Genomic DNA, 27438 nt, shown 5'->3' on the forward strand with positions numbered 1-27438 from the left:
CATTTCGACTGCGGACTAGTAGATGCACAAATCGATGATTGACTACTCATTTACTGAGAGTCACATTTGATCTGGTAAGCTGCATGGAGAGTTTGTTTGAGCACTGGGTGGATCACATATGAATAATTCAGACACCAAGTGTTTTATTTGGAGGTTCTGCTATCACTGGTGAAACAAATATAGTGGGACTTATGTCACTGGTGCATGAACTCTTGCTACTATTTCACATTAATTATATGAAACGTCAGGTTTACTTGAGTTTGTTTTGTCATATAAGTGCAGCACGGTGTTTATTACAACAATTGGTAATCTGATGTATCAAATTCTGTACATATATTCACACAGCTGACTGGTTCATAATTTAACTATTTGCACTTTATTTATTTTTTTTAAATTATCTTGTCAAGTAAATAAATTGCAGATAAGCAGAAGAGGAGCTTTTACTGCAGGAGAGACATACATTTTATCTTTGGCAATAAAAGCTTACCAGTAATGTTTCATAAAAAGGCTTTAATTCTGTTTTAAGTAACACCTTCCTGTCCTCATCCTGTCACTGAAAGAGAAGTGGCACAATACTGAAATTCATCTCTCATTCATTCTGCTCTATCCCCCTATCAACATGTTACTCGCTAGCACATGAGCGCTGCAGCACACCTAAATGACTCCCAGTCATGCCCTTCCCTCTCCCAGCCTGAGCTTTGCTGCAAAGAATTTGCAAGATGAAAATACCAAGCAAATTCAAGGTACTTCTGCTAGTGGCTTAGAAACGTATATATATATATATATATATATATATACACACACACACACACACACACACACACACACACACACACACACACACACAGTATATACAGTGGGTACGGAAAGTATTCAGATCCCCTTAAATTTTTCACTCTGTTATATTGCAGCCATTTGCTAAAATCATTTAAGTTCATTCTTCTTCCTCATGAATGTACACATAGCACCCCATACTGACAGAAAAACACAGAATTGTTGACATTGTTGCAGATTTATTAAAAAAGAAAAACTGAAATATCACATGGTCCTAAGTATTCAGACCCTTTGCTGTGACACTCATATATTTAACTCAGGTGCTTTCCATTTCTTCTGATCATCCTTGAGATGGTTCTACACCTTCATTTGAGTCCAGCTGTGTTTGATTATACTGATTGGACTTGATTAGGAAAGCCACACACCTGTCTATACAAGACCTTCCAGATCACAATGCATGTCAGAGCAAATGAGAATCATGAGGTCAAAGGAACTGCCTGAAGAGCTCAGAGACAGAATTGTGGCAAGGCACAGATCTGGCCAAGGTTACAAAAAGATTTCTGCTGCACTTAAGGTTCCTAAGAGCACAGTGGCCTCCATAATCCTCAAATGGAAGACGTTTGGGAGGACCAGAACCCTTCCTAGAGCTGGCCGTCCGGCCAAACTGAGCTATCGGGGGAGAAGAGCCTTGGTGAGAGAGGTAAAGAAGAACCCAAAGATCACTGTGGCTGAGCTCCAGAGATGCAGTCAGGAGATGGGAGAAAGTTGTAGAAAGTCAACCATCACTGCAGCCCTCCACCAGTCAGGGCTTTATGGCAGAGTGGCCCGACGGAAGCCTCTCCTCAGTGTAAGACACATGAAAGCCCGCATGGAGTTTGCTAAAAAAAACACCTGAAGGACTCCAAGATGGTGAGAAATAAGATTCTCTGGTCTGATGAGACCAAAATAGAACTTTTTGGCCTTAATTCTAAGCGGTATGTGTGGAGAAAACCAGGCACTGCTCATCACCTGTCCAATACAGTCCCAACAGTGAAGCATGGTGGTGGCAGCATCATGCTGTGGGGGTGTTTTTCAGCTGCAGGGGACAGAACGACTGGTTGCAATCGAGGGAAAGATGAATGCGGCCAAGTACAGGGATATCCTGGACAAAAACCTTCTCCAGAGTGCTCTGGACCTCAGACTGGGCCGAAGGTTTACCTTCCAACAAGACAATGACCCTAAGCACACAGCTAAAATAACGAAGGAGTGGCTTCACAACAACTCCGTGACTGTTCTTGAATGGCCCAGCCAGAGCCCTGACTTAAACCCAATTGAGCATCTCTGGAGAGACCTAAAAATGGCCGTCCACCAACGTTTACCATCCAACCTGACAGAACTGGAGAGGATCTGCAAGGAGGAATGGCAGAGGATCCCCAAATCCAGGTGTGAAAGACTTGTTGCATCTTTCCCAAAAAGACTCCTGGCTGTATTAGATCAAAAGGGGGCTTCTACTAAATACTGAGCAAAGGGTCTGAATACTTAGGACCATGTGATATTTCAGTTTTTCTTTTTTAATAAATCTGCAACAATGTCAACAATTCTGTGTTTTTCTGTCAGTATGGGGTGCTATATGTACATTCATGAGGAAGAAGAATGAACTTAAATGATTTTAGCAAATAGCTGCAATATAACAAAGAGTGAAAAATTTAAGGGGGTCTGAATACTTTCTGTACCCACTGTATATATTACACACACACACACTACCGTTAAACATTTTGGGGTCACTTAGAAATATCCATATTTTTGAAAGAAAAGCACTGTGTTTCATTAAATTAATCAGAAATACAGTCAAGACATTGTTAATGTGGTTAATGTGGTAAATAACTATTCTAGCTGGAAACAGCTGACTTTTAATGGAATATCTCCATAGGTGTACAGAGGCCCATTTCCAGCAACCGTCACTCCTGTGTTCTAATGGTACATTGTGTTAGCTAATCGTGTTAAAAGGCTAAATAATGTTTACAAAACCCTTGTGCAATTATGTTAGCACAGCTGACAATTTTTGTACCGATTAGAGAAGCTATAAAACTGGCCCTCATTTGAGCTAGTTGAGTATCTGGAGCATCAGCATTTGTGGGATCAATTATACTTTCAAAATGGCCAGAAAAAGAGAACTTTCTTCTGAAACTCAACAGTCTATTCTTGTTCTGAGAAATGAAGACTATTCCATGCGAGAAATTGCTAAGACACATAAGATTTCCTACAACGGTGTGTACTACTCCCTTCAGAGAACAGCACAAACAAGCTCTAACCAGAACAGAAAGAGAAGTGGGAGGCTCCAGTGCACAACTAAGCAAGAGGACAAGTACATTAGAGTTTTTTATTTTGAGAAATAAACGCCTCAAAGGGCCTCAACTGGCAGCTTCATTAAATGGTACCCGCAAAATGCCAGTCTCAATGTCCACAGTAAAGAGGCGACTCCCGGTATGCTGGCCTTCTAGGCAGAGTGGCAAAGAAAAAGCCATATCTGAGACTGGCCAATAAAAGGAAAAGATTAAGAAGGGCAAAAGAACACAGATATTGGACAAAGGAAGATTGGAAAAAAATGTTATGGACAGGCGAATCCAAGTTTGAGGTGTTTGGATCGCACAGAAGAACATTTGTGAGACGCAGCAAAAGTAAACAGATGCTGGCGGAGTGCCTGACGTCATCTGTCAAGCATGGTAAAGGTAATGTGATGGTCTGGGGCTTCTTTGGTGCTGGTAAAGTGGGAGATTTGTATAAAGGTAAAAGGGATTTAGAATAAGGAAGGCTATCCCTCCATTTTGCAACGCCATGCCATACCTTGTGGACAGCGCTTGCTTGGAGCCAATTTCCTCCTCCAACAGGACAATGACCCAAAGCACACCTTGAACCTATGCAAGAACTATTTAGGGAAGAGGCAGTCAGCTGGTAATCTGTCTGTAATAGAGTTGCCAGCGCAGTCACCAGATCTCGACCCTATTGAGCTGTTGTGAGAGCAGCTTGACCGTATGGTACATAAGAAGTGCCAATAAAGCCAATTTAACTTGTGGGAAGTGCTTCAGGAAGCGTGGGGTGAAATTTCTTCAGATAACCTCAACAAATTGACAGCTAGAATGCCAAAGGTCTGAAAGGCTATAATTGCTGCAAATGGAGAATTCTTTGATGAAAGCAAAGTTTTAAGGACAAAATTATTATTTCAAATAAAAATCAAAAAACCATTTATTCTAACCTTGTCCATGTCTTACTATATATATATATATATATATATATATATATATATATATATATATATTCTATTCATTTTGCAACTCATTGATGAAAAAAAAGTGTGAGTTTTCATGGAAAACATGAAATTGTCTGGGTGACCCCAAACTTTTGAACGGTAGTGTGTGTATACATACACATATATATATATATATATATTGTAGGAACTGTTTATTTTTTTTCCTAAAGTTCAGCTTTAAACATCATCAGTACAAACCCTCAGTTTAAAAACAATTCAAATTATCAGATCAGTAAAAGACCTACACCATTCACATTCAAAGAATATAAGGAAAAAATATAAGCAGATTGTATTTGTAGTTAAAAAACAAAACCTTGCAGAGATCTATCCATCTGATCATGCTTGGACTGTGACAGCATTCTCTGCCACAATGAACAATGTATCTATTACATGGCAGGACTTGTCAGCACACACATCTCACAATCTTATCTGGCTGAACCAGGCCACAAGAACAGATTGCATATTGTGTCTTCATCTGTTTCATATGACTGACAGATTAAAGAGAACCTGGTGCCTACAAGAGGGATGGAGAGTGGGGGGTGAAACCATGTGCCATTTATTTGGTATAACAGAGGGCACCAGTGATATTATAGGACATAAGGGGCATTTTTTAATTTACAAAACAGAGGTTTAGTCTGCATAGGATTTATAAAGAGCGTATGTTTTTCCTTTACAGTTCGGGTTTTCATAATATCAGAATTCAAGAGATGGTGTAACTTAATGGGCATCTTTCATGAGTGAGATTAAAGGAGGCTGTCATTGCTGAACTCTCCTTTTGAGAATGCTAGGTCCCTGGCTGGCTTTCCGACACTGAATATAACGTCGTCACAAGTATAGTGACAAGAAATTCTGGCACTCATTTAAAGAATGCTTGTTCAAGTTCTGTGACTCAACCGTCAGACACAGCCAGGCAATTAATATTTTGTCTGCAATGGAAGCTTCTGTACTTCTCTTATGACAGAGTGACCTTATGCGTCTGCAAAATTTTGTTTTTAAGCAATAGTCCTATGTTCTAGTATCTACAAAGAATAAGTGTATCCATCACTCGTGCTCAGTGATTGCATCCAGTCTGTAGACTCAAACAGTCAACCAATAAATCCATGAAGAACTAGTGATATCCACACCTGTCTTCCTTTGTCCTAGTGAATTCACAGGCTGCAGTCTTTCAAATTGGTACAGTGATTTAGTAAAAATAATTAATAAAAAGGTTTTAAATTGTCAAAAATAGAATTTTTGTAAGAACTTACTGTAAGATTATTTTCTCGGAGTCCTCTGACAGACGTCGCCCATTCAGTCAGCCTTCACTAGTGGGTAATGGCGCCCTCTGCAGGAGCAAGCTAGGCAGTTTGAAATGTTAATAAAAAACTTTCTATACTTAGACACACCTCTAGGGGGCCATCCCTCAGCCATTATCCTCATCCAGTTATCACTGATCCTCAGTTTGTAGCAAGTAGTACCAGAAGGCAATAACCCCCAGATCCAAGAACCTGAAGACTGTCAGAGGACTCAGAGAAAATAATTTTACTGTAAGTTCTTACAAAAATTCTATTTTCTCTTACATCCTTTGACAGTCGCCACCCATTCAGTCAGCCTTCACTAGTGGGATGTCCCAAAGCAGTGCAGGTGTGAGGGGTGGGAACGTATCAACCAGGCCAAAAAAAACAACTGAGCCAACAGGGCAACAAAGCTCAAAACAGGAGCTAACCCAGAACAACCAAAAACACCCCAGGAAGAGACAGAAAAAAACACGTCTCCTCAAACAACCGCCGCACTCAAAACCTTGCGGCCAAAGGAAGCATCCGAGGATGCCAGCACATCAATTCTGTAGAATTTTGTGAAAGTGTGCACAGACGACGAGGTCGCCGCTTTGCACACCTGAGCCACAGAAGCCTGATGGCGAAAAGCCCAAGAGGTACTGACAGCTGTAGTAGAATGAGCCTTTACAGGGAAAGGAGGAACCTGACCCTTGATTGAATATGCCTGAACAATCGTCTGTCTGATCCACTTAGAAATGGTTAACGCGGACGCATCCGGACCCTTCCGAGGTCCCTCAGAAAGGACAGAGTATCAGACTTCCGAAAAGACTCAGTGGCAGACAGGTAAACCCTGACCGCCCGAACCACATCCAAGGAATGCAAGGCAAATTCCTAGGGATGCTTGGGCTTCGCACAAAGCAAAGGTAACACAATATCCTAATTGAGGTGGAAAGTCGAGACCACCTTGGGGAGAAAAGACTGATTGGGTCGCAGAACCACTTTATCCCTATGAAGCACCAGATAAGGTGAACAGCAAGACAGAGCCGCCAATTGAGACACTCTGCGAGCAGATGTGATAGCTACCAGAAGAGCAACTTTCTGGGACAACACAGGCAGAGGAATGTCTCTGATGTTCTTAAAGGGAGGCCGTTGTAACACGGATAACACCAAATCCAGGTCCCAGGGAGGCAAAGGAGCCCTCCTTGGGGGAGCCAGATGACGCACCCCTTGGATAAAGGTGCGATTCAAGGAATTAGTCGCCAAGGGACGCTGGAATAGAATGGCTAAGGCCGACAACTGACCCTTTACCGTGGTCAGCGCCAAATGCTGATCCACACCTCCCTGCAGGAATGCCAAAATCCTCGCCACTGAAAAGGAGCGGGGATGGAACTCTTGCGACTCGCACAAGGCATCCAGTTAACTCCACCCCAGCCCGATAGGCTGGCATCCGTGGTGAGCACCATCCACAGCAGAGGCCGGAATGACTTGCCTTGTGTCAGAGTTGGTGACAGGAGCCACCACAAAAGATCCGAACTTGCGAGGTGGCTCAGAGAAATCCTCCTGTCCAACGACTGGGGCGTTCTGTCCCACCTGGCAAGGATCTCCGCTTGCAGAGTTATTGTGTGAAATTGAGCAAACGGGAAGGCTTTGAAAGCCAAAACCATCAGACCCAGGGACCACATACAGGCCCGGAGAGAGGAGAGATTGGTTGTCCCTGAGGGACCTGATCTCATCCCGCAGGGTCTGGAGTTTGTCCTCCGGGAGAAAAATTTGAACCTGAGCTGAGTCCAGGACCATCCCCAGGTACTGGAGGCGAACTGACAGGGTCAGAGAGGACTTATGAAAGTTGATGGTCCACCCAAACTCCTGGAGCGTCTGAACCGTGACGGACAGATCGCTCGTCAAAGTTGCACACGAGCTCGACCTTAACAGGAGGTCATCCAGATAACCGAGGACCGCAATCCCCCTTAAACGCAGTAAAGCCAGCACTGGAGCCAAAACCTTGGTGAATACCCTGGGAGCCGAAGCGAGACCAAAGGGCAACACCACAAACTGGTAATGCTCCCCTGCCACCGCGATGCGTATATATCTCTGATGACCCTGGTAGATAGTGATGTGCAGATACGCATCCTTCAAGACGATGGAGGCCAGGAAGTCCCCTGGACTCAACGACGCCACCACCGACCTGATGGATTCCATTCGGAACTTCTGCACCCGCACAAAGTGATACAGAGACTTAAGGTCCAGAATCGGATGCACTTTGCCCTCTTTCCCTGGCACCGTGAACAGGTTGGAATAAAAAAACGCAAAATCTGTCCCGTGAAGGCACTGGCACAATGACTCCTTGGGCGAGCAGATCTTGTACCGCCCCCATGAGATCTCTGAAACGATCGGGATTTAGATGGAGATTTGATGGAAAGAACCTGTCTGCGCGGCGAGATAGAAACTTGATCTTGTACCCTGAACGAATCAGTTTGTGAACCCACCTGTCCTGAATTCTGGAAAGCCAGGGTTCCTGAAAGAAACGCAGACGTTCCCCCACCCCTGAAATGGGTTAGGGCGTCCCTTCAGGAAGAGGTGGACTGGGCTGCCGAACCGGCCTTTGGCTTACTCGACCACGCCTTCTTGTGACCACCTGAGGGCTTGAAGGATTTTCCTTTATCCTGTGCCCCGAAGGCACGAAAGGACACACGCAGAGCTTTAAAAGAAGGCCCCCGCCTAGCGCAGGTGGACTTTCCCTTAAAGGCTTGGGGCAAAAGAGTACTCTTATCCCCCGTAAGCCCCTTGATCAACTCATCCAGAGAGTCCCCAAAAAGACGACTCCCCACATAAGGGCCATCAGACACAGTCTTTTTGGAAGCGTGGTCAGTCGACCAGCTTTTCAGCCAAATAAGGTGGCAGACCACGACCGCAGACAGCCGAGCGACTAACGGAGGCTTGTCCAAGGCCGCGTCACACAGGTACATCCCGGACTGGGTCATTTGGTCCACCATATCAAGGGCAGTCGGAGAGGCAGACTCCGCCACCAGGGTGCTCCGAAGCACCTTGGACCATCCCGTGACAGCCTGAGAGACAATCACCAAGGCAGACACAGGTCTGAGCAGGGAGCCCGCCACCAAATACAGGAAAGCGCCTCCACACGCCTATCTGCCAGATCCTTGAACACCGGAGAGTCCTCCACCGGCATCAAGGTGGATTTAGTTAGCCTAGAAACAGTGTGGGCCACCTTAGGTGACACTGTCCAATGTCTGTCCATAGCCTTCGCAAAGGGATAGCAGTAGTGAAATCTCTTAGGCGGCATATGTTTGATGCAACGCCATTGGTCATTCACAATTTCGCGAAACTCCTAGGCGCAGGGGAAAACCTGACCTGACTTCTGGGCCTTTCGGAACCCGAAGGCAGCCCGCTTACTTGACTGAGATGGCTCATCGTCAAGATTCAAAGTCTCCTTAATGGAACTAATAAGTGCATCCATCACAGCGCGTTCCTGCGCCACCGAGGAAGACTCCTCCTCCTCCCCCTCGGAAAGTGAGGACAGGGACCCCTCTGGGGGGGATGTTGTCCGTGGCAACCAAATCAGGCTCCGAGTCAGATGACTGGGAGGGCATAGGCCGTTTTTCAGAAGTGCATTCCGACATCAGCAGATCCACCTTGGACACCAAAGTCGCAAGAGCAGCAGATAATGAGGCCATGGAAGAGGATTCAAGAGTGCCTGAAGCCACAACCACGTCTGTGGAGATTTTGTTATCCTGGGAGTTCATTATTGCAATTAAAAATTAATGGGACGCTGGCCCTTTAAAATGGCGGTTCCCGCGGATCCCCACTGCCACTTGCACTACTTGAAGAGCCCCTTCAGAAAAGGCAATAGCCACAAGAGAAAACAGTTTTAACAGGAAAATGCCTGAGAAAACAGTAAAAATCCCCCCAAAGTGTCAGTACTTGCCACACACTGCTCAGCGGAAAAAGGAAGGAAGGGAGGAAGTGACCTCACACCCATAGAGGCCTATGCCCACCATGAGCCACAAAAAAATGGTGCCTAATGAAAGTCAAGAGGAGGAATCACAGGCAAAATGGCTGCCGCCCTTACTAGGCGTTTTCCCACACCCAAGATGGCGCCTGATCAGCATCAAGACAAGGAGCTAAAATGGCTGCTGCCCTTACAATGAGCCCAGACAGCCTGCCCTCAGCCAAGATGGCTGCGGCACTTAACGGCGCCCAAGAAAGTATACACGCACGATCTGGCCACCACAGGGGACCCCAGAGAGAACCCCTTGATGCTATGGAGCCCCCCATGCCCCCCAGGTACAGCAAGTGCACCGCATAGCGCCCTCAGCGGGGTCAGAGAGGGAGGGAAACTTACCACGCTGGCCAGAAGGGGGATATCACAGAAGCCACCAGCACTGTCATCCCCTAAGAGTGGGCCCACAGAACCCCCCTACAGATCCTAGTCCCAGGGACAAGGGGGTAGTAGTACTCACCAGTCCAGAGAATGCGGGCATCGCTCTGATATGGGAAACCTCCCACCCTGAGTGGGGGTGCTGTCAGCCAGGAAGGGATGCTAGCAACACACGGACCTTCCGGAGTTGACACTCCCGACGAAGATGGATCTCTGCAGGCTCGTCCCCCATCCCAAGGGGCACTGTCATTGAGAGGCCTGGGCGTACCAGTGATCTGCGACGCTTGGTGGCAGGCTGGAACTCCATAAGGAGCTAGATTATTCAGTGCGAGGCCCAGCTCTGCTGTCGCTTGTAGTCCTCCAGGAAATTCCCTGACTAGCGATAGTGAGAGAAATTAAAAAGCTATTTTCAAAAGAAAAAAACATTTTTTAAGAAAAAAAACTAAGAAACTGAGACTCTAGGTCCCAGCAGGGAAGAGCTAGCCTACTCCTGACGCTAGGCAGCATAAAACTGAGGAACAGTGATAACTGGATCAGGATAATGGCTGAGGGACGGCTCCCTAGAGGTGTGGCTAAGTATAGAAAGTTTTTTATTAACGTTTCAAACTGCCTAGCTTGCTCCTGCAGAGGGCGCCATTACCCACTAGTGAAAGCTGACTGAATGGGCGGCGACTGTCAGAGGACGTAAGAAAAAAGTATATATTTAAAATAAAACTTTATTATTTTTGGCAATAACAGTGTGGGTAGATTTCTGCCAGTCACAGGCTGTGTTATGCCCTTTCAACCCATATCTTAGAATGAGAGGGAGGTGAAGCCTCCATCAATCAAGATGCAATATCCTGTCCCCATTGCGTAGAGTTGTTTAGGGAACATTAAGGAGGAGGGAGGGAGTGCGCTGTCATTTACCACTGTGTACACGCCCACATGTGTGACTCTATAGTCATATGGGTTGCTCACATGTGACAGGGAGGAAATGCTCAGCATAGAAACTCACTGAAAACTGAGAATGTGCAGAGCTGCTAAAACTGCTCTGCAAAATCCCCAACTGCAGTGGGGACATGAACAAGAGGGGGAGACAAAGAACAGCAGAATCAACCATATTTTTTGCAGAAAATGAATCCCACAGTGACTAAGTATGAACAGCATGTAATATAGCTTTTTAGGATAATGTGTAATGATGTGGGTTCAATGACACTTTAATCAACAGCACTGTTTAGGGAGGGATAATAAGGTTAATTAGAACAGTATTCAGTGGGGAATGTTGGACCACAGAAGAGCTTGTGTGAGAGCTCAAGTCCGACTCTATGTCCTGGCAGCACAGGGATAGATTAGACCTTGCTTCAGCACTTAGTTGATAAAAAAAAAAAAAAAAGCTTTTTTTTTACTGTATTAGCATTTAAAATGATTATTCAGTCAGGCTTTAATGCTTTGCTCCTCGTAGTTTTTTTTTTTTTTTACTCAGCAGGTCTATAAAACACATGCAAGAGATTTACCACTGATCGCATTCACAAATACATCAAACGGTATCTTACAGATTACAGCTAAATACTCTGTACATAAATAGCTGTGCATTCCAAGCCAGACTCTGCACATGGCACCGGCAGAACCTCCTGGGAATGCAGCACATAAGACAGGAATATAGATTGTGGCCTTGTATGGCCCGCTGAAGCCAGGAAGGTCACAGTCAGCTGCAGGCCTATAGCATTGCCACAGTAATACAAGAGATTGTGGACACCTGTCAAGACTGATATGCCAGGCTGTGTAAGAGACTGGAGTAACTCTGACAAGGGGATTACAGAGGAGTTTCATAAGCCTGGAGCTTACATCTCTCTGTAACACAGAACAGAACCCCTCCTCCTCCGTCCAGTGGGAGATCTCACCAGCTCCGGCTCTGTACCTGTAAAGAATCTGGCATCAGCGCATCATTCCCAGACAGGCTCCTCAGCCTACTAATCATTAGCTAATAATTGTAATGTCCGACTTACAGGATGAACACCAGAAAAAATGAGCTCCCCTGTGGCTCCACTACGGCAATATTTCACGTTATTTAATGACTACATAACTAAATGGGAGAAAACGGACTGGTTGTGAGTTCTGCAATTACCTGAAGAAAAATCCTTCCGATACCGCTCAGCAACTGTGGCTCCTGCTGGGGGTAATACTTTATAACGGCATGATAGGCTTCCACCGCCAGAACGTAATCCTGCAGAAGGGCGGAGGAGAAAGACAATTTATTATTGTGATTGGTTTTACTTTTAAATTTCAGACAACTAAGGCTGGACTTAAACCTGAACACTCTCCCCAGATCTGTTCCCCCTTCCGCAACAACATGGAGACTGCCATACGAATGTGTTTCACAGGGCGCCAGTAATTTGTTATCTTTGCACAGTTCAGGTGTATTTCGATATTTTTGCTGAGAAAACATATTTCTATGGTAACTGCAGGTCTACTACACATCAAATGTTCAAAGGGTCTGTCCATCCAAAACTAATATTCTCCTTATGGATGAATGATAGTGAGCTAAATCACCAAGGTTTTTGTATTTCTCAGAGACTCAGTTGACAAGATTCCTTGCCTGGAGTCCACAGCTTTTTCCTTTCCCATCCTAAGAGAGCTTTAATAACGCTGCATGTCAATTTCTAAATACTACCAACTTACTAAGCCATCTACATCACTAACCTTGTCTCAAAATACCAACCCAACCATTCTCTTTGCTCTTCTTAAGACCCCCTGCTCTCCAGCTCTCTAGGTCAGTTGTCACCACCTCCTATGCTCACTTCCAGGACTTCTCCAAAGTCTCTGGAACTCCTTACCCCAATCTGTCCGACTATCTCCTGTTCTGTCCACCTTTAAGTGATCTCTGAAAATCTATGTCTTTAGAGAATCCGATCCTGCCTTCACCTAACAAATAAACATTATTGTTTTCCAGCAGCTCATCACCCACAGTTATTACCTTTTATTACTTTACGCTCGCTTTAAATCGTAAGCTCTAATGAACAGGGCCCTCCGATTCCTATTTTATTGAACTGTACTGTAAGCAAACTGGTTGGTGAAATGAGCTGGGAATTTTTCCTGATTTAGTCTCTCATGCGTTGCCCTTCCATGTGCTCTTTGCTATGAAGGTCAGTTAGAGGTGGGGGCAGGGGCCATTTTGTTTGTTGTTGATGTATACTGGTGAGTGGACATGCTGGATGCCTTTGCTGCCATTTTGCTATGCGCTGGGTGTCCACTGTGCCCCCAAGTGCCTTTAAAGAGGATTGGGCTACCTCCAGGCTCACCTGCCCCCTATCTATCTATTAGCGTGCATGTGCTCCCACTGTGGAGACTCTCATAAATTTAGAGGAGTTAGGACTGCAGGTAATACAGGGTGCTATGAAGTGGCCCTGCAGCTTACACATGCATTTGCAAATGTGTGCTAACGCATCTGTTTTTAACGCATACTGTTAGACAGGTTAATTCCGTTGGTAACCAAACAGGTTGGTGAATTGACCAGGGAATTTTTAGGATTTTGTCTCGTATGCATTGCCCTTCCATGTGCTCTTTGCTATGAAGGCCAGTTAGAGGTGGGGGCTGGGGCCATTTTGTTTGTACTGGAACTATACTATATGCCTGCATTTTGAAAGAGTTGTGCAAACTGAAAATCATGTATAATAATAATAACAAAAAAAATACGTCTGTGTCTACTCAAAATGTAAATTTTAGGTGGATTACCCTCAATTTGTGGTAAATGCACCTTCAAAACACAAGCGGCATTCCAACAATGTAGTGTGTTTAGTTAACAGTAACTTGAGATGAACAAATCACACACAGGCTGGTGCACTGTGAATCGCGTGTAGATAGACTGCCACTGTGTGCCCCCAATAACACCTAAAGCACACAAGCCGAAAAGACCGGGGACAGCAAGCTGTTGATCCCGATCTACTACTGACTGCGGGCAGCCGACAGGTAAATCGGGAACACAGCCCTGCAGGGTTAACTGTTCACATTAACTGGCAGGTGATTGGTTGCTAGGAAGCTGGGCGACCTGCTTGTTAATGTGAAAAGTACTGTACAGTGTAAGATATGGGACTGCTACCTACTGTGTGTGTATGTGTGAGATGGGGGACAGAGGAAAACTACAGTGGGTGTGGGGTGAAAGGGGCAGATGGTTTGGGGGAGTGACATAGGAGACTACAATGGGGGGGGGGCAGAGGACACTACAGGGAGGGGTAATCTAAAGGGGGCAGAGAGCACAGGACACTGATATGAGGGGGGGCACAGGAAACTGCTATAGAGAGCGGGGCAGGCAGAGGACACTACAGTGGAGGGGGTGATGTGAAGGGGAGCAAGGGCAATGTTCTGAGAGGGCAGATGACACTACTGTGGGTGGTGGTGGTGGGGGGCACAGGACACTGCTGTGTTTTTTTGGGGGGCTTGATATTAATTTTTTTTAAGGGCGTTCCCCCCCCCCCCCCACCACCCAGGGATCTTTGATTTCCTCCATGTTGTCTAGGTAGATCTCAACCTCCAAAATGTTGCCTACCCCTACTATAGACAATAGAGAGAGGCTAGGCTTGCAGCAGGCTTAGTTGGACTATCCTCCGCCACTTCTAACATAGCCATCCCACAAATACAAACACTCAGCCAAGCCATTACATTTATGCTTGTGGATAGAAACCTATCACTGGCTACGTGAAATCAACAGCATTTGGACAAGGGTCCCTACCCAATTTGATCACTCATTCCCCGAAAAGTGTTAGCTGGCACCTCAGGCTGTAGCCCAATCCAACAGAAAGCTTGTACCCAAAAGTCAACATAGATATCCCTAAACTTCCCGTGTCAAAAACGTCCTAATTTTTACTAGAAGCACTAATAATACAGGTGTATGGAAAGCAACGGACAAAGAAGTATAAAGAAGTGTAAAAAGATATCTCACGATAATGATTCCCATGCTTAAATGATGCTACTTAAAAATAAAAGGAGGGTACAGTAAGAGCCGGTTCACACTGGGGCGACCTGTCAGGCGGTCGCCGTAGGTCGCTCGCCATAGAGAAGCTGTGAACCTGTTCTAATAGGAGCGACACAAGTCGCTCCGACTTAGAAAAAGGGTCCGGAGCTTCTTTGGGGCGACCCGGAGCGACCTGCATTGACTTCAATTATATGAAGTCTGTGCCGGCCGCTCCAAGGTCGCGGCGCGAGCTGCGCGCCGCGACTTCACAGGTCGCCCGGCAAAGTCGGCTCGCCCCAGTGTGAACGGGGTCTAAAGGGGTGAATGTTGACAGTGTATAGCTGGATTCCAGAGTTTCAGATTTTTGATGCAGTTCCCTATCATAACAAAAGGGTCAAAATGGCAACTTTGTAAAGTAAATGCTAGAAACTAAATAAAGATGTACAATAAAATTACATGGCGAGAACCCCTTTGCTATGGATGTCCAGTTCTGCTTTACCCAACCAGTTTCCCTTTAAATTTATTAAAGCCATAAAACTCACTTCCCAGTGGTTTCTAACAATAGAAAAAAAAAAAAAAAAAAAAAAAACAGGAACCACCATGGTCTATGCTGAGCTGGGTTCATTCCTCTGTTAGATACTAATTTCAGATATAGGTTTTGGAGATTGTTCATGTATCTGTGCCCTGATCTACCAAAGACCGTGTGGCATCATGTAAGCATCAAACGCCAACTAGGCCACGTGAATGGGCCCTTATAGGCTTCCTTTAAAAAACACAGTAAATCCCAGTGATGTGAAACAGCTACAATGGAAAGAAAGGGATTGCTGCTCAAAAGTGAATTTATGTATACAAAGATTTTTATACTATAAATCAGGACTTTAATAGTATATGAAGAAACATGTACTATAAGAAAGAACATTTCTAACATTTATCCATTTAGAATTATGTTTTTAGCATATTTATTTCAAAGGATTAAAAAATCTTTATATTAAAATAATCTCTGAGTAGAGTTTAAGGTTGTGTTGCTTAGTACATAAAAGATCTTTCTTCCATTTGGGGACATCAACATCGACTAAAGCACATAATTAAAATCTCTTGATTTCAAGTCAGACTTAAAAAACATGCTTCCTGAAAGAAAGGAAAATTTCATGCGTTTCACAGCAGGAAAGCATACAAAAGTGAATATGATCCTAGATTTCCTCACTGACTTAATGCTATGCCACTCCAGCCATCCAAAAATCCCAATGCTTTTGTAGGGGGTACACAGCTAAACATAATCAATAAACCACATGCCACGCTAGACTCTGTGAATATAAGTTAATATAAAACATAAAAAGAAGTTCATATAGATGATGTGATCAGTCTGCAATCATATGCTAAATCCAAGTGATTTTGATCAGAGTATCCTTGTGTCCCAGCTTCACTAAAAACACCACAGATGTCTACTTACCATGAGATGTGAGACTCTCTGTAAAGAGAAGTCTAAAAAAGCATGTGTGGAAACACTGTTTTGTCCCACTGGTTTGTGGGTTTTGGAGTCCTTTCTGGATGCCGGCTTTTTGTACAGCCTTTAATTTGTCATTTTTAGAAACATTGTGACGATTTTACACTGTGGGCCTGGCGCTCTCGCTTATCTGCCGGAGACTGACTGCCGGAGGACCAGAGCGGGGGAATTCAATTCCAAGTGGAAGGTATTTCCACCCAAGCATTTTTAGACTTCTCTTCACAGAGAGTACCACATCTTATGGTAAGGAGACATCTTTACTGGTGTATGCACCTGTAGTGTTTTAAGTAGAGCTGGAAAACATGGATACTCTGATTCAAATTACTGTGATTCAGCATATGGTTGTGGGCTGATCACATCTATATAAACTTTTTTCTCAGGTTTTCTTTTTGGTTTTATTTCAATTTTTATTCATGGGGTCTAGCAGGACATGGGGTTTATTGATTATATTTTATGCAGGTTATCCTATACAGTGCCTTGAAAGTATTCATACCCCTTGAAATTTTCCATATTTTGGCATGTTCCAACCAAAAAACGTAAATGTATTCTATTGGGATTTTATGTGATAGACCATCACAAAGTGGCACATAATTGTGAAGTAGAAGGAAAATGATAAATGGTTTTCAATTTTTTTTTACAAATAAATATATGAAAAGTGTGGTATGCATTTGTATTCAGCCCCCTGAGCCACTACTTTGTAGAACCACTTTTTGCTGCAAGTCTTTTTTGGTTATGTCTCTACCAGCTTTGCGAAATTAGAGTGACATTTTTGCCCATTCTTCTTTGCACAATAGCTCAAGCTCTGTCAGGTTGGATGGAGAGCATCTGTGAACAGCAATTGTCAAGTCTTGCCACAGATTCTCAATTGGATTTAGGTCTGGACTTTGACTGGACCATTCTAACACATGAATATTCTTTGACCCAAACCATTCTATTGTAGCTCTGACTGTATGTTTAGGGTCAGTGTCCTGCTGGAAGGTGAACCTCTGCCCCAGTCTCAAGTCTTTTGCAGCAGACTAACAGGTTTTCTTCTACGATTCCCCTGTATTTGGTTCCATCCATCTTCCCATCAACTCTGACCAGGTTCCCTGTCCCTGCTGAAGAAAAGCATCCCCCAAAACATGATGATGCCACCAGCATGTTTCACAGTGGGGAAGGTGTGTTCAGGTTTATGTGCAGTGTTAATTTTGCACCACACATAGCGTTTTGCTTTTAGGCCAAAAAATTTGATTTTTGACTTGCTGTAAAATCCCTTTCTCTGATGTTCATTGAAGAACACAGCTCTTCGTCTTCATTACCGTAGGGTTTTATTGCCCCCTACAGGAGTAGGACACTAGGCAGAGAAAATACTTGAGCACAAATATGGGGCACTGCCTGGGGGTATACTCACGCTTCCTGATATAGGTATTCAGTTTTGCAACAAGCAGTGTCAGAAGAAGAAAACCCAATTCCAAAAAGGGGCAGGTGCTGTGTCCGTCAATGAACATCAGAGAAATGGATTTTACGGTAAATCAAAAATCCCATTTTCTTTTTCGTTCATTGACAGATACAGCTCTTCATCTCCATGACCATAGGGATGTCCCAAAGCAGTGTCAAACATGAGTGGTGGGAACAGCAGAAAACAATCTAAACAATAAAAGGAGGAAAAAATTCCATTGAAAAAAAAAATTGCCAGGACCAGGGATCCCAGCAAGGAACTAGGTCCTTACTCCTGACTAGGCAGTAAAAAACGAAATACCTTTAGCAGGAAGTGGGAGCATACCCCCAGGTACTGACCTATAGGCATGCACAAGCTTTTTTTCTCTGCCTAGTGTCCTACTCCTGTAGGGGGCAGTATAACCCTACGGTCATGAGGATGAAGAGCTGTGTCCATCAATGAACGAAAGAGAAAATTCTAGGTTGGTCTCATCTGACCAGAGCACCTTCTTCCAGACATTTGATGTGTCCCCCACATGACTTCTCACAAACTGCAAACAAGACTTCTTACAGCTTTCTTCCTGCCACCCTTCCATAAAGGCCAGATTTGTGGAGCACACGACTAATTTTTGTCCTGTGGACAGATTCTCCCACCCAAGCTGTGAAGCTCCTCCAGAGTTGCCATGGGCCTCTTAGCTGCTTCTCTGATTAATGCTCTCCTTGCCCAGCCTGTCAATTTAGTTAGACGACCATTTCTTGGTAGGTTTGCAGTTGTGCCATCCTCTTTCCATTTTCGGATGATGTATTGAACAGTGCTCCTTGAGATGTTCAAAGCTTGGGATATTTTTTAATAACCTAACCCTGCTTTAAACTTCTCCACAATTTCATCCTTGACCTGTCTGGTGTGTTCTTTGGCCCTCCTAATGCTGTTTGTTCACTATGGTTCTCTAACAAACCTCTGAGGGCTTCACAGAACAGCTGTATTTATACTGAGATTAACCTCCCTGGCGGTATGATTCTTTCGGATTTTAGGTGCTGAAAGCGGTACCATTATTTTGCTTGCAATTCTGGAGAATGAGCAGCCCAAACCAGCTATTTACTAATGATTTCTTTTTACCGTGTGTTCTTCTTTATAACATCCCGAGTATGATAAAGTTTGAAACACAAAATCCTAAAATTATAATATAATAAATAACTATAAAATAATAATATAATAATAACACTTTTTTTTTTTCCAAAAAATAACACTTTTTATTCAATAAATGATAGTAAATCATGTAATCCAAAACACTGACATTTTTTTTTGTCAAACAAGGATGCAATATATTTTTTTTTTCCCAAAAAGGATGCAATATTACTCTTCATACTGCTTCAATAAACGTCCCGGGTGTGGAAAATTTTGAAACAGGGTACAGCGCAAAGTCCAACATCACAGTCTGGACAGTAGTACCGTGTTTCTTTTCTTATTTTCCGCCCGGTGTCGTCGTGCTTGGAACAGCACACCACACACATTCTTGTGGGTGCAGTCTTCTTCTCCGTCGGCGGAATGAGGTCCATAAAATGACGACCGGTCAGTCGTTCGGGGTTCACGACACCAGCCGCACGGCGTCCGGATCGACTTACAGTTGGTGTCTGGTGCCTGAGAAAAATCAGCTCCGCAATTTTCCACACAAAGTCCGCATGGATCATAGGCCGGTCACTTTTCTTTTTCAGCAGAATGAAGGCATTCCATAAACACTGCTCCAGGAGGTGTCTGAAAATTTTTTTATAGTATTTCTTCTGCTGTTTCCGCATTGCTGGATAGAAGGTCATGGCCTGGTCAGCTCTGTCCACACCTCCCATGGTGTTATTGTAATCTAGGGCCAGTTGCGGTTTCAGCACATCTTTTCCCCCTTTTGTATGGACCATGACAGTGGCGGTGCTATGGATGGTGCTCATCAGGCAGACATCTTTTTTGTCGCGCCATCTAAGTGCCAACATTTTGCCTTTCTGGCAGGCAACTAACTCTCCAGGCTTGAGTTTTTTGTTGGCAAAGCTGGGGGGCATGTCACGCCGGTTTGCTCCGACGGTCCCATAAGCATCCGTCTTGTGCTGTAGGAGGAACTCAAACAGTTCTGGGGAGGTGTAAAAATTGTCTGTAGTGACACAATACCCCTGATCCAGCAGAGGCTCAATCAGCGTCAGAACTGAAGCAGTTGCCATCCCATAGCTGCTGAACCTTGGGTTGAACTTAGTTCCTCTTCCGGTATATAGGACCGAGTTCCAAATATAGCCAGAGCTGGATTCACACAGCATAAAGGATTTTATTCCAAAGCGTGCTCGCTTGGACGCAATATATTGGATCCAGCTAAGTCTCCCTTTATACGCCATAAGACTTTCGTCAATGCAAATGTCTCTTTCTGGGACATAGGACCGCTGGAAGTTTTTCAAAATTAATTGATAAATGTCCCAGATTTTTTTCAGCTTCAGAGCCGGATGAGATGTTTCATCAAACTCCTCATTGTTGGCAAAGTGCAAATATCGCATTATAAGGGAAAATTTGTACTCCGACATTATGGTTCCAAAAAAAGGAGTGGCCAATAATTTGTTGGTGGTCCAATACCACTTCTGCAGGGGTTTCCCCACCACTCCCTGCAGAATAATAAGGCCCAGGAATCTCCAGATATCCGCACTGGTAACGGGTTCCCACATCCTGCTCCTGGAAAACCGCCGATGTGCTGCGGCTTGTTGTTGCTGGTACCGGTTGGTCTCCACAACAATTTTTTCGATGACCTCATCGGTCAAAAAAAGCTGCAGATACGCCAAGGGGTTATCCTCCTCAACATCAACTTTGAGACCAGGCGTTCCGGTATACGGGAACCTTGGGGGCGCTACGTGCTCCATACCGCAGTCGATCACGCACCACGTACGCACATCGCTCGGCACATCATCATCACTAAACTCACTTTCGTCGGATGATGAGCTTTCCCATGCATCGCTGTCACTCCACTCTCCGTGCGATTCGGGATCGCTGTCGCTATCGCCCAGCAGGTCATACATCGCTTTTGATGTTGCGGCACGCTTGCTTGAGGCCATGGTCGCTCTGCAATAATCCAGATACAAAGTATGGAAATAATGCAGGAAGTGCAATGGAGAAAGCACTGGGGGGCATAAAAAGGTCACTTTATTATATTTTGGGAATGTAATCCAATAGGATTACAGTGTGTCAGTGTGTTTGGTGTTTATACTTTTTGAATTTGCCGCCGGTTCCACCCCCCGGCGGACGTCACGTCGCCGGAGACGGAAGCCGGGGCTTACAGACGATCGAGAGGAAGCTCCGCCGCCGGACGCCGCTCTCATACATCGCTGGATCCCGGAGAAAAGGTAAGTGAAACCTCCACCAGGATCCAGCGATCTTCCCAGCGCTACCCCGAGTGTGACTCGGGGTTACCGCTTTTGGCTCAAAAATCTTACCCCGAGTCACACTCGGGAATACCGCTAGGAAGGTTAAATTACACACACGGGGACTCTGTTTACCAATTAGGTGACTTCTGAAGGCAATTGGTTCCACTAGATTTTAGTTAGGGGTATCAGAGTAAAGGTGGGCAAATACAAATGCATGCCCCTTTTTACAGATATTTGTAAAAAAAATTGAAAACCATTTATCATTTTGCTTTCACGTCACAATTATGTGCCACTTTGTATTGGCCTATCACTTAAAATCCCAATAAAATACATTTACGTTTTTGATTGTAACATGACAAAATGTGGAAAATATTAATGGGGTATGAATACTTTTTCAAGGCACTGTACATATACTTGCTGCAGCTTATTTAAGGTGTTTTTTTTTTACCATTTGCCCGGTCTAATTTGGAATGAGATACTGACACATCTAAACATATCTCACCCACCTCCCCAAAGCATTGCTAGGTGTCTAAGCAACCTATCGTCAGGCCCAATTGCTGTCATGCAGGAGGTAGGTTACATGTACAGCTGTTTGCCAATAACATCTTTCAGGAAATGCTCTTTGAAAGTTTCCTCATGCTTTATGACAAAAATAATCCTAAGATTATATGCATTTTTCAATATATTACATGACAAATCTTTAATAAGTGTCCAACTTTTTCAATTCTGACCTGCTTTGAAATATACTGGTAAAATCTCAAAACATAATATAGAAGTTGAGATTTAATATGCTGGAAGTTTCTTAATATAGAAGGCACATACTGTCTGCCATTTTGGGAACCCCCCGTTCTTTCTTTTTTTTTAAGCATAGCACACCCTCTAAAGCAAGGCATATACCTTGTGGAACCCTACTGTACTTGTACATTATGAATGAATGGCAAAGCAATGTACTGAAAAGAGTGGCTTGGGTTATCGCCATGGTAAAACCCACATTACCGCAAAGCATAGTTCTGAAGGAGGACTAAAGGCCAACTATACTTTCAAAAAACGTAATCCTAATGACTTTCCATTGAAATGCTAACTAAACCCTCTGGACACTCACCTAAAATCAGCAGACAAAGCCATCCTGGAGCATGCATCATACTGGGTGCAGCTCAGTACAAAATGCTTCCCTACACCACTACTATTTAATCACTCCTCCCTCCTAAACTATTGAACCTTCTATATTATTATTTTGAACTTGCAATCCCAATATAGACTGCAATTATGGGGGAAACTTAAATCTCATTTAACTTCAAACATTCTCTGTTTACAATAAGCACAGGATAGGATTAAAGAAGAAGTGACAGTGTCCCTTTAAGTCTTACGTCTACATGGAATGCACAATGTTATTCAGATAAGGAGAAAGCGGCCCATTTCCCATCTTCAATAAATCCTCTCATTTGAGTTTCTCACATCTGATGTTGATCTATTATACAAGGAGATTAGCACCCTCCGAGATACGGTACATTTTGTAATTATTGTAAGAGCAGAGGAGCAAGCGGCACATTTTATCTCCTACAAATTAAATACCTCCCAAACTTCCTCCGGATACATAGATTGCACACAGATAATGGAGCCATCACCTGGGAAATACAGAGCTCAAACGAAACATCTTTACATCTTTCAGATGAGAGGAAGAGCAGAAAAATGGTGAATTAAAGCAAAGATCTGTGTTTTCCTCTTATCGGACTTCAGTATATGCCTGAAGTCTTGCAGTGTAGAACATTCACAAATAAGACAAATATACTGGGGACGCTTTCATAGACCACCTAATGAGTTCCAGAAGACCCTAGGAACAGGTAGAAGCCCATTCTAAAAAAAACACAACCACTCGGTTAGCCAGGGAACCCTTTTTAAGGGTGCAGGATTTATTGCTGATCCCTAAAGTTTGTGTCAAAGGCAAGCAACAACTTTACTGACTAAGCCCTTCATTGTATTACCATTAACGAGGGTTTAACGAGGGAAAGTCTTCTCTCAGGACAGAGGAAGACAAGTCTTCTCTCTGAGTTCATCGACGGACACAGCGCTCCATAAATCATAACTACTGGGTTATATTGCCTCCTCCAGGAGTAGGACCAGGCAAAACAAAAAACACCTGGTTACGCCCATGGGCCATCCTCAGGTTGGTATATTACCCCCCCTCTCTGCTCTAAGTAATCAGTTTAGTAGCCAACAGTATTCGAAGTATCAGAACTCCATATAGGGGTGGGTGCTGCGTCCGTTGAACTCAGAGAAATGGATTTTACGGTAAGACACAGCGCTCCATAAATCATAATTACTGGGACATCCAAACGCAGTGCCAAAAGGAAAATGAGGGGTGGGGAAAATAACCCAAGACTAAACAGAAGTGCCCTTAACCAGGGCAAAGGAGCCTTACACGGGTCACAGGAGCCCCATCTGAAAAATACAAATGTAAAGAAAAACTCCCCTCTAGAGGGAACAGCCCCACCTAAACAGCAGCCTGCCAAACTTTGCGGCCAAAAGAAGCATCTGCAGATGCCAAAGTATCTACCTTATAGAATTTTGTGAAGGTATGCACCGACGACCAAGTGGCCGCCTTGCAAACTTGCGATATTGATGCCTAATGGCAGAAGGCCCAAGAAGCACTCGACGCCCGAGTAAAATGCCCCATGACAGGGAAAGGTGGAAACTGACGTTTAATGGAATAGGCCTGAGTTGAGCAGAGGATGATACTGGCATTACCGTACACCTAGGACGCATGCGGCGTCTGCCACAGGAACCCGTGACCTCGCCACGAACTTCAGTATACTCCTGTGAAGTTTAACCTGCTGAAGGAGCTGTATGTAGGACTGTGCAAACAGAACGGTCTTAAAGGTGGATATCACCAGACCCAGAACCTGTATGCAAATCGGGAGAGAGAACGGTCTGTGTGACAGAGGTCGGTTAATCATGGCCTGTGGTTCCTGAAGTTTATCCAGAGAAATGTTGGGATTAAATAATCTAGACTGTAATGTTAATAACACGTCACAGGAAGCATCCTCATGGTTAATAGAAGACAGACTCAGAACTAGACTAGAAAACCTAACATAAATAAGTCAAAGGGACCAGTAGGCTTACATGCGAGGGTCCTTAAGGAACTCAGCCAGGTGATAGTCAGATCATTGTTCCTAATTTTTATGGATGGTCTACTGACAGGAATCGTACCAGCTGATTGGAAAAAAGCCAACGTGGTACCAATATTTAAAAGAGGGTTGCGATATATCCCTGGGAACTACAGGCCGGATAGCCTAACATCAAAAGTCTGCAAGCTATTGGAGGGGATCATAAGGGACTATATACGAGACTTTAATAATGAAAACGGTATCATTAGTAGTAATAAGCATGGTTATTAGATAAAGGAAGGCCTGTGGATGTGGTGTATCTTGATTTTGCAAAGACATTTGATACAGTTCCCCACAAACGTTTACTGTCCAAACTAAGGTACCTGGATTGAAAACTGGCTTCAGGGGCAAGTCCAAAGGGTGGTGATAAATGGGGCATACTCGGAATGGTCTTGTGTAGAAAGTGGGGTCCCCCAAGGATCTGTCCTGGGACCAATATGTTTAATTTATTCATAAATAATCTAGAGGATGGGATAAACAGCTCAATCTCCGTATTTGCGGACAATACTAAATTAAGCAGGGCAATAACTTCTACACAGGATGTGGAAACCTTACAAGAAGACCTGAACAAAATAATGGGATGGGCATCTACACAGCAAATGAGGTTTAATGATGGAAAACGTAAGGTAATGCATTTGGGTGGCAGAAATTTGAACGCAAGTTACTAATTAGGGGGTGAGCCTTTGAGGGAATCTAAGATGGAAAAGGACCTGGGAAACCTAGTAGATGACAAGCTCAGCAATGGCATGCATTATCAATCTGCTGCAAGCAAAGCTAACAGAATACTAGCATGTATAAAATAGGGGATTCACTCCAGAGATAAAACGATAATTCTCCCACTTTACAAGACTCTGAGATAGAAGTATGAGATATATTTTCAAATAAATGAAGGGGGCCCTTAATTTATTTTGCCCGGGGGCCGTGAGGGTTCTCAGTCCGCCCCTGTGTATATATATTTTTTGGGGGTCGAGGGGCAACATTGTTAAGATGTGTCTTTAAGGATAAGTGTACTTGTAATACTTATCCTTTATTTATACTTGCCCTTGCAGTCCACATAAAAACTCAGTTGCAAGGGCTTCCCGATTTTCTAATAAACAAGGGTAAGTTAGGGTTAGAAAAACCAAAAGGATGAACTGCTCATTTATTTTAATACAAAGCTGTTCTCCAGCCTTTAGCTCCCTCTAATGGGGGCTGGGAGTCACTACAGGAAAAGAAAAAGACAAACATAGTAAAAGGGCGCCGCAAATAAGCAGGGTAGACCAGTACAGGCAGTGTCAAGACAAGGTTCTTTAGCACTCAAAGCCAGCCACCAACTCTGCCTACTCCTTGGTCTTGTCTCAAGTATAGGCCCTTTTTCAGCATTTATAAGGGTATTTATAAAAATAATGTTAAGACCTGGGGGGGGGGGGGGGGTTTGATCTCATGAGAGCTTGTAGTCGGTTTTGCCTCCGTCCCTATATATAGTGTGGGGGGTATTTGGTGCCTCAAGCCAAGAGGGTGGGACTTTGTGGGCAAGTGATAAAGTATACTGATGTATATAAAATCAAAATAGGTTTATTTAAACATAAAGTATACATACATACATATATATATATATATATATATATATATATATATATATATATATATATATATATATAATGTGATGAGATTGGTGCTTGGTTTAAGGGCCCAAGAGTGATAAAGAATAGAAGGAAGATTCAAGAGAATCTGTGACCTATGTGGGTCACCCCGGAAGCACTCTGGAACTTACTCATGTCTGCATGAACGTGTACAGCAAGTGGTGTAAGTATCCACTTATGCCAAACAAAGTCACAAATAAATATGCCCCTCACCTACTAAGGAAGTAAGCATAAATACTCATACGGTGACAGCTATTTTTCTACACAACAGAAATAAATCAACAGTAGGGGAAACCCTCGGAAGCACTCGGAAATTGACACGTCTGCATGAACTTGTACAGCAGCATCTGTAAGTTACAATCTATTTATAACAGTCTCCAAAACAAATCTTTATTTTGAATATATATATACACACACACACTGAGTTTCACCTATATATATGTATTATTCCAGGACACAGAAAAGGTTGCAAAACACAAGGCTAAGCTTATGTATGTATAAATATACTATTGCCACCTTTTGTGACTAAAATACTGTATATATTCTCAATAACTGATCTGTTATTGTTATAAATTATAGACTGGGTGACGAATCTTTGAAAAAGGCCTTCATAAGAGCCGAAACACGTCAGATATTAGGATGACCTCTGTGAACAACCATTCCTGAACAACCTACAGGAAACACAGAGATAACATCCATACCTATGTCACCATAACCCCCATAGGTCACAGATTCTCTTGAATCTTCCTTCTATTCTTTATCACTCTTGGGCCCTTAACCCAAGCACCAATCTCATCACATTATATATATATATATATGTATGTGTACTTTATGTTTAATTAAACCTATTTTGATTTTATATACATCAGTATACTTTATCACTTGCCCACAAAGTCCCACCCTCTTGGCTTGAGGCACCGAATACCCCCCACAGAATGTTAAGACCTATCCTTTTACTATTAAACAATAAGTGCGCCTTTTTAAATTTTTCTTTTTTTTTTTTTTACATGGCCCCCTATGTACTGCAAACAGTAGTACATATCACTAACTGCAGAAGAAAAGCCTTGGCAAGAATGGGGACAATGAGGCTTGACCTGGACTTACAGAGATGATAATGAACAGGAAGCAGTGGAGTTCTTCATGGCTCTCCTACAGCTACAGCACACTTGGGTATGGTAAAATAGGAAAGAAAAAAGAAACTAGAAAGAAGAGGCCAGTGAAAAAAAAAAAAAAATCAACTTTGCTTTTTCCAAATACGTCTTAGTTTCTACCATAACCGCTACATCAATTAAACTTACCTCAACCTAACCTAACCGGGACAGGGAGGAGCTTAGGTGATGGAACTCCAGACATTTTTTTTTTAGTCAACGAAGAGTAAGATTTTTCTTGCCGACGTCTCTTCTGGCTTCCTATTATCACTAGGACAGGAAGTGGGACTAATATTTCCAATGGAAATATATAAGAATAAAACACTTCAGTAGAGTTAAAAATGGTCAGAATTACTTTTTGTTGTTGTTTGTATTCTATTTGGTAACACTGGGGATTCATATGAGTGGACCTAGGGGGCAATGAAAAATAAAAAATAAAGTTTGAGGTTTCAAGAATTCCCACTCCAAAACAAAATAAATACATTTGGCTGGAGAGCCATGTCACACAGGCCTCAAGCAGGATATTATGCTTCAAAAAGTAAGAAAAAGATGCATAAAAGG

General features: G+C 43.5%; 1 protein-coding gene across 1 annotated transcript in view; it reads right to left on the reverse strand.

The window, feature by feature from the left end:
- Positions 1–27438, reverse strand: part of TRAPPC12 (trafficking protein particle complex subunit 12) — a 313601-nt gene that overhangs the window by 30719 nt on the left and 255444 nt on the right. Inside the window, exon 9 of the mRNA XM_082251892.1 lies at positions 11817–11915. Within this exon, the coding sequence (XP_082108018.1) occupies positions 11817–11915 (99 nt within the window). The remainder of the gene's footprint in view (positions 1–11816; positions 11916–27438) is intronic.

Source organism: Pelophylax lessonae (assembly GCF_965119305.1).
Source record: "Pelophylax lessonae genome assembly, chromosome: 3".
NCBI classification, from domain to species: Eukaryota; Metazoa; Chordata; class Amphibia; order Anura; family Ranidae; genus Pelophylax; species Pelophylax lessonae.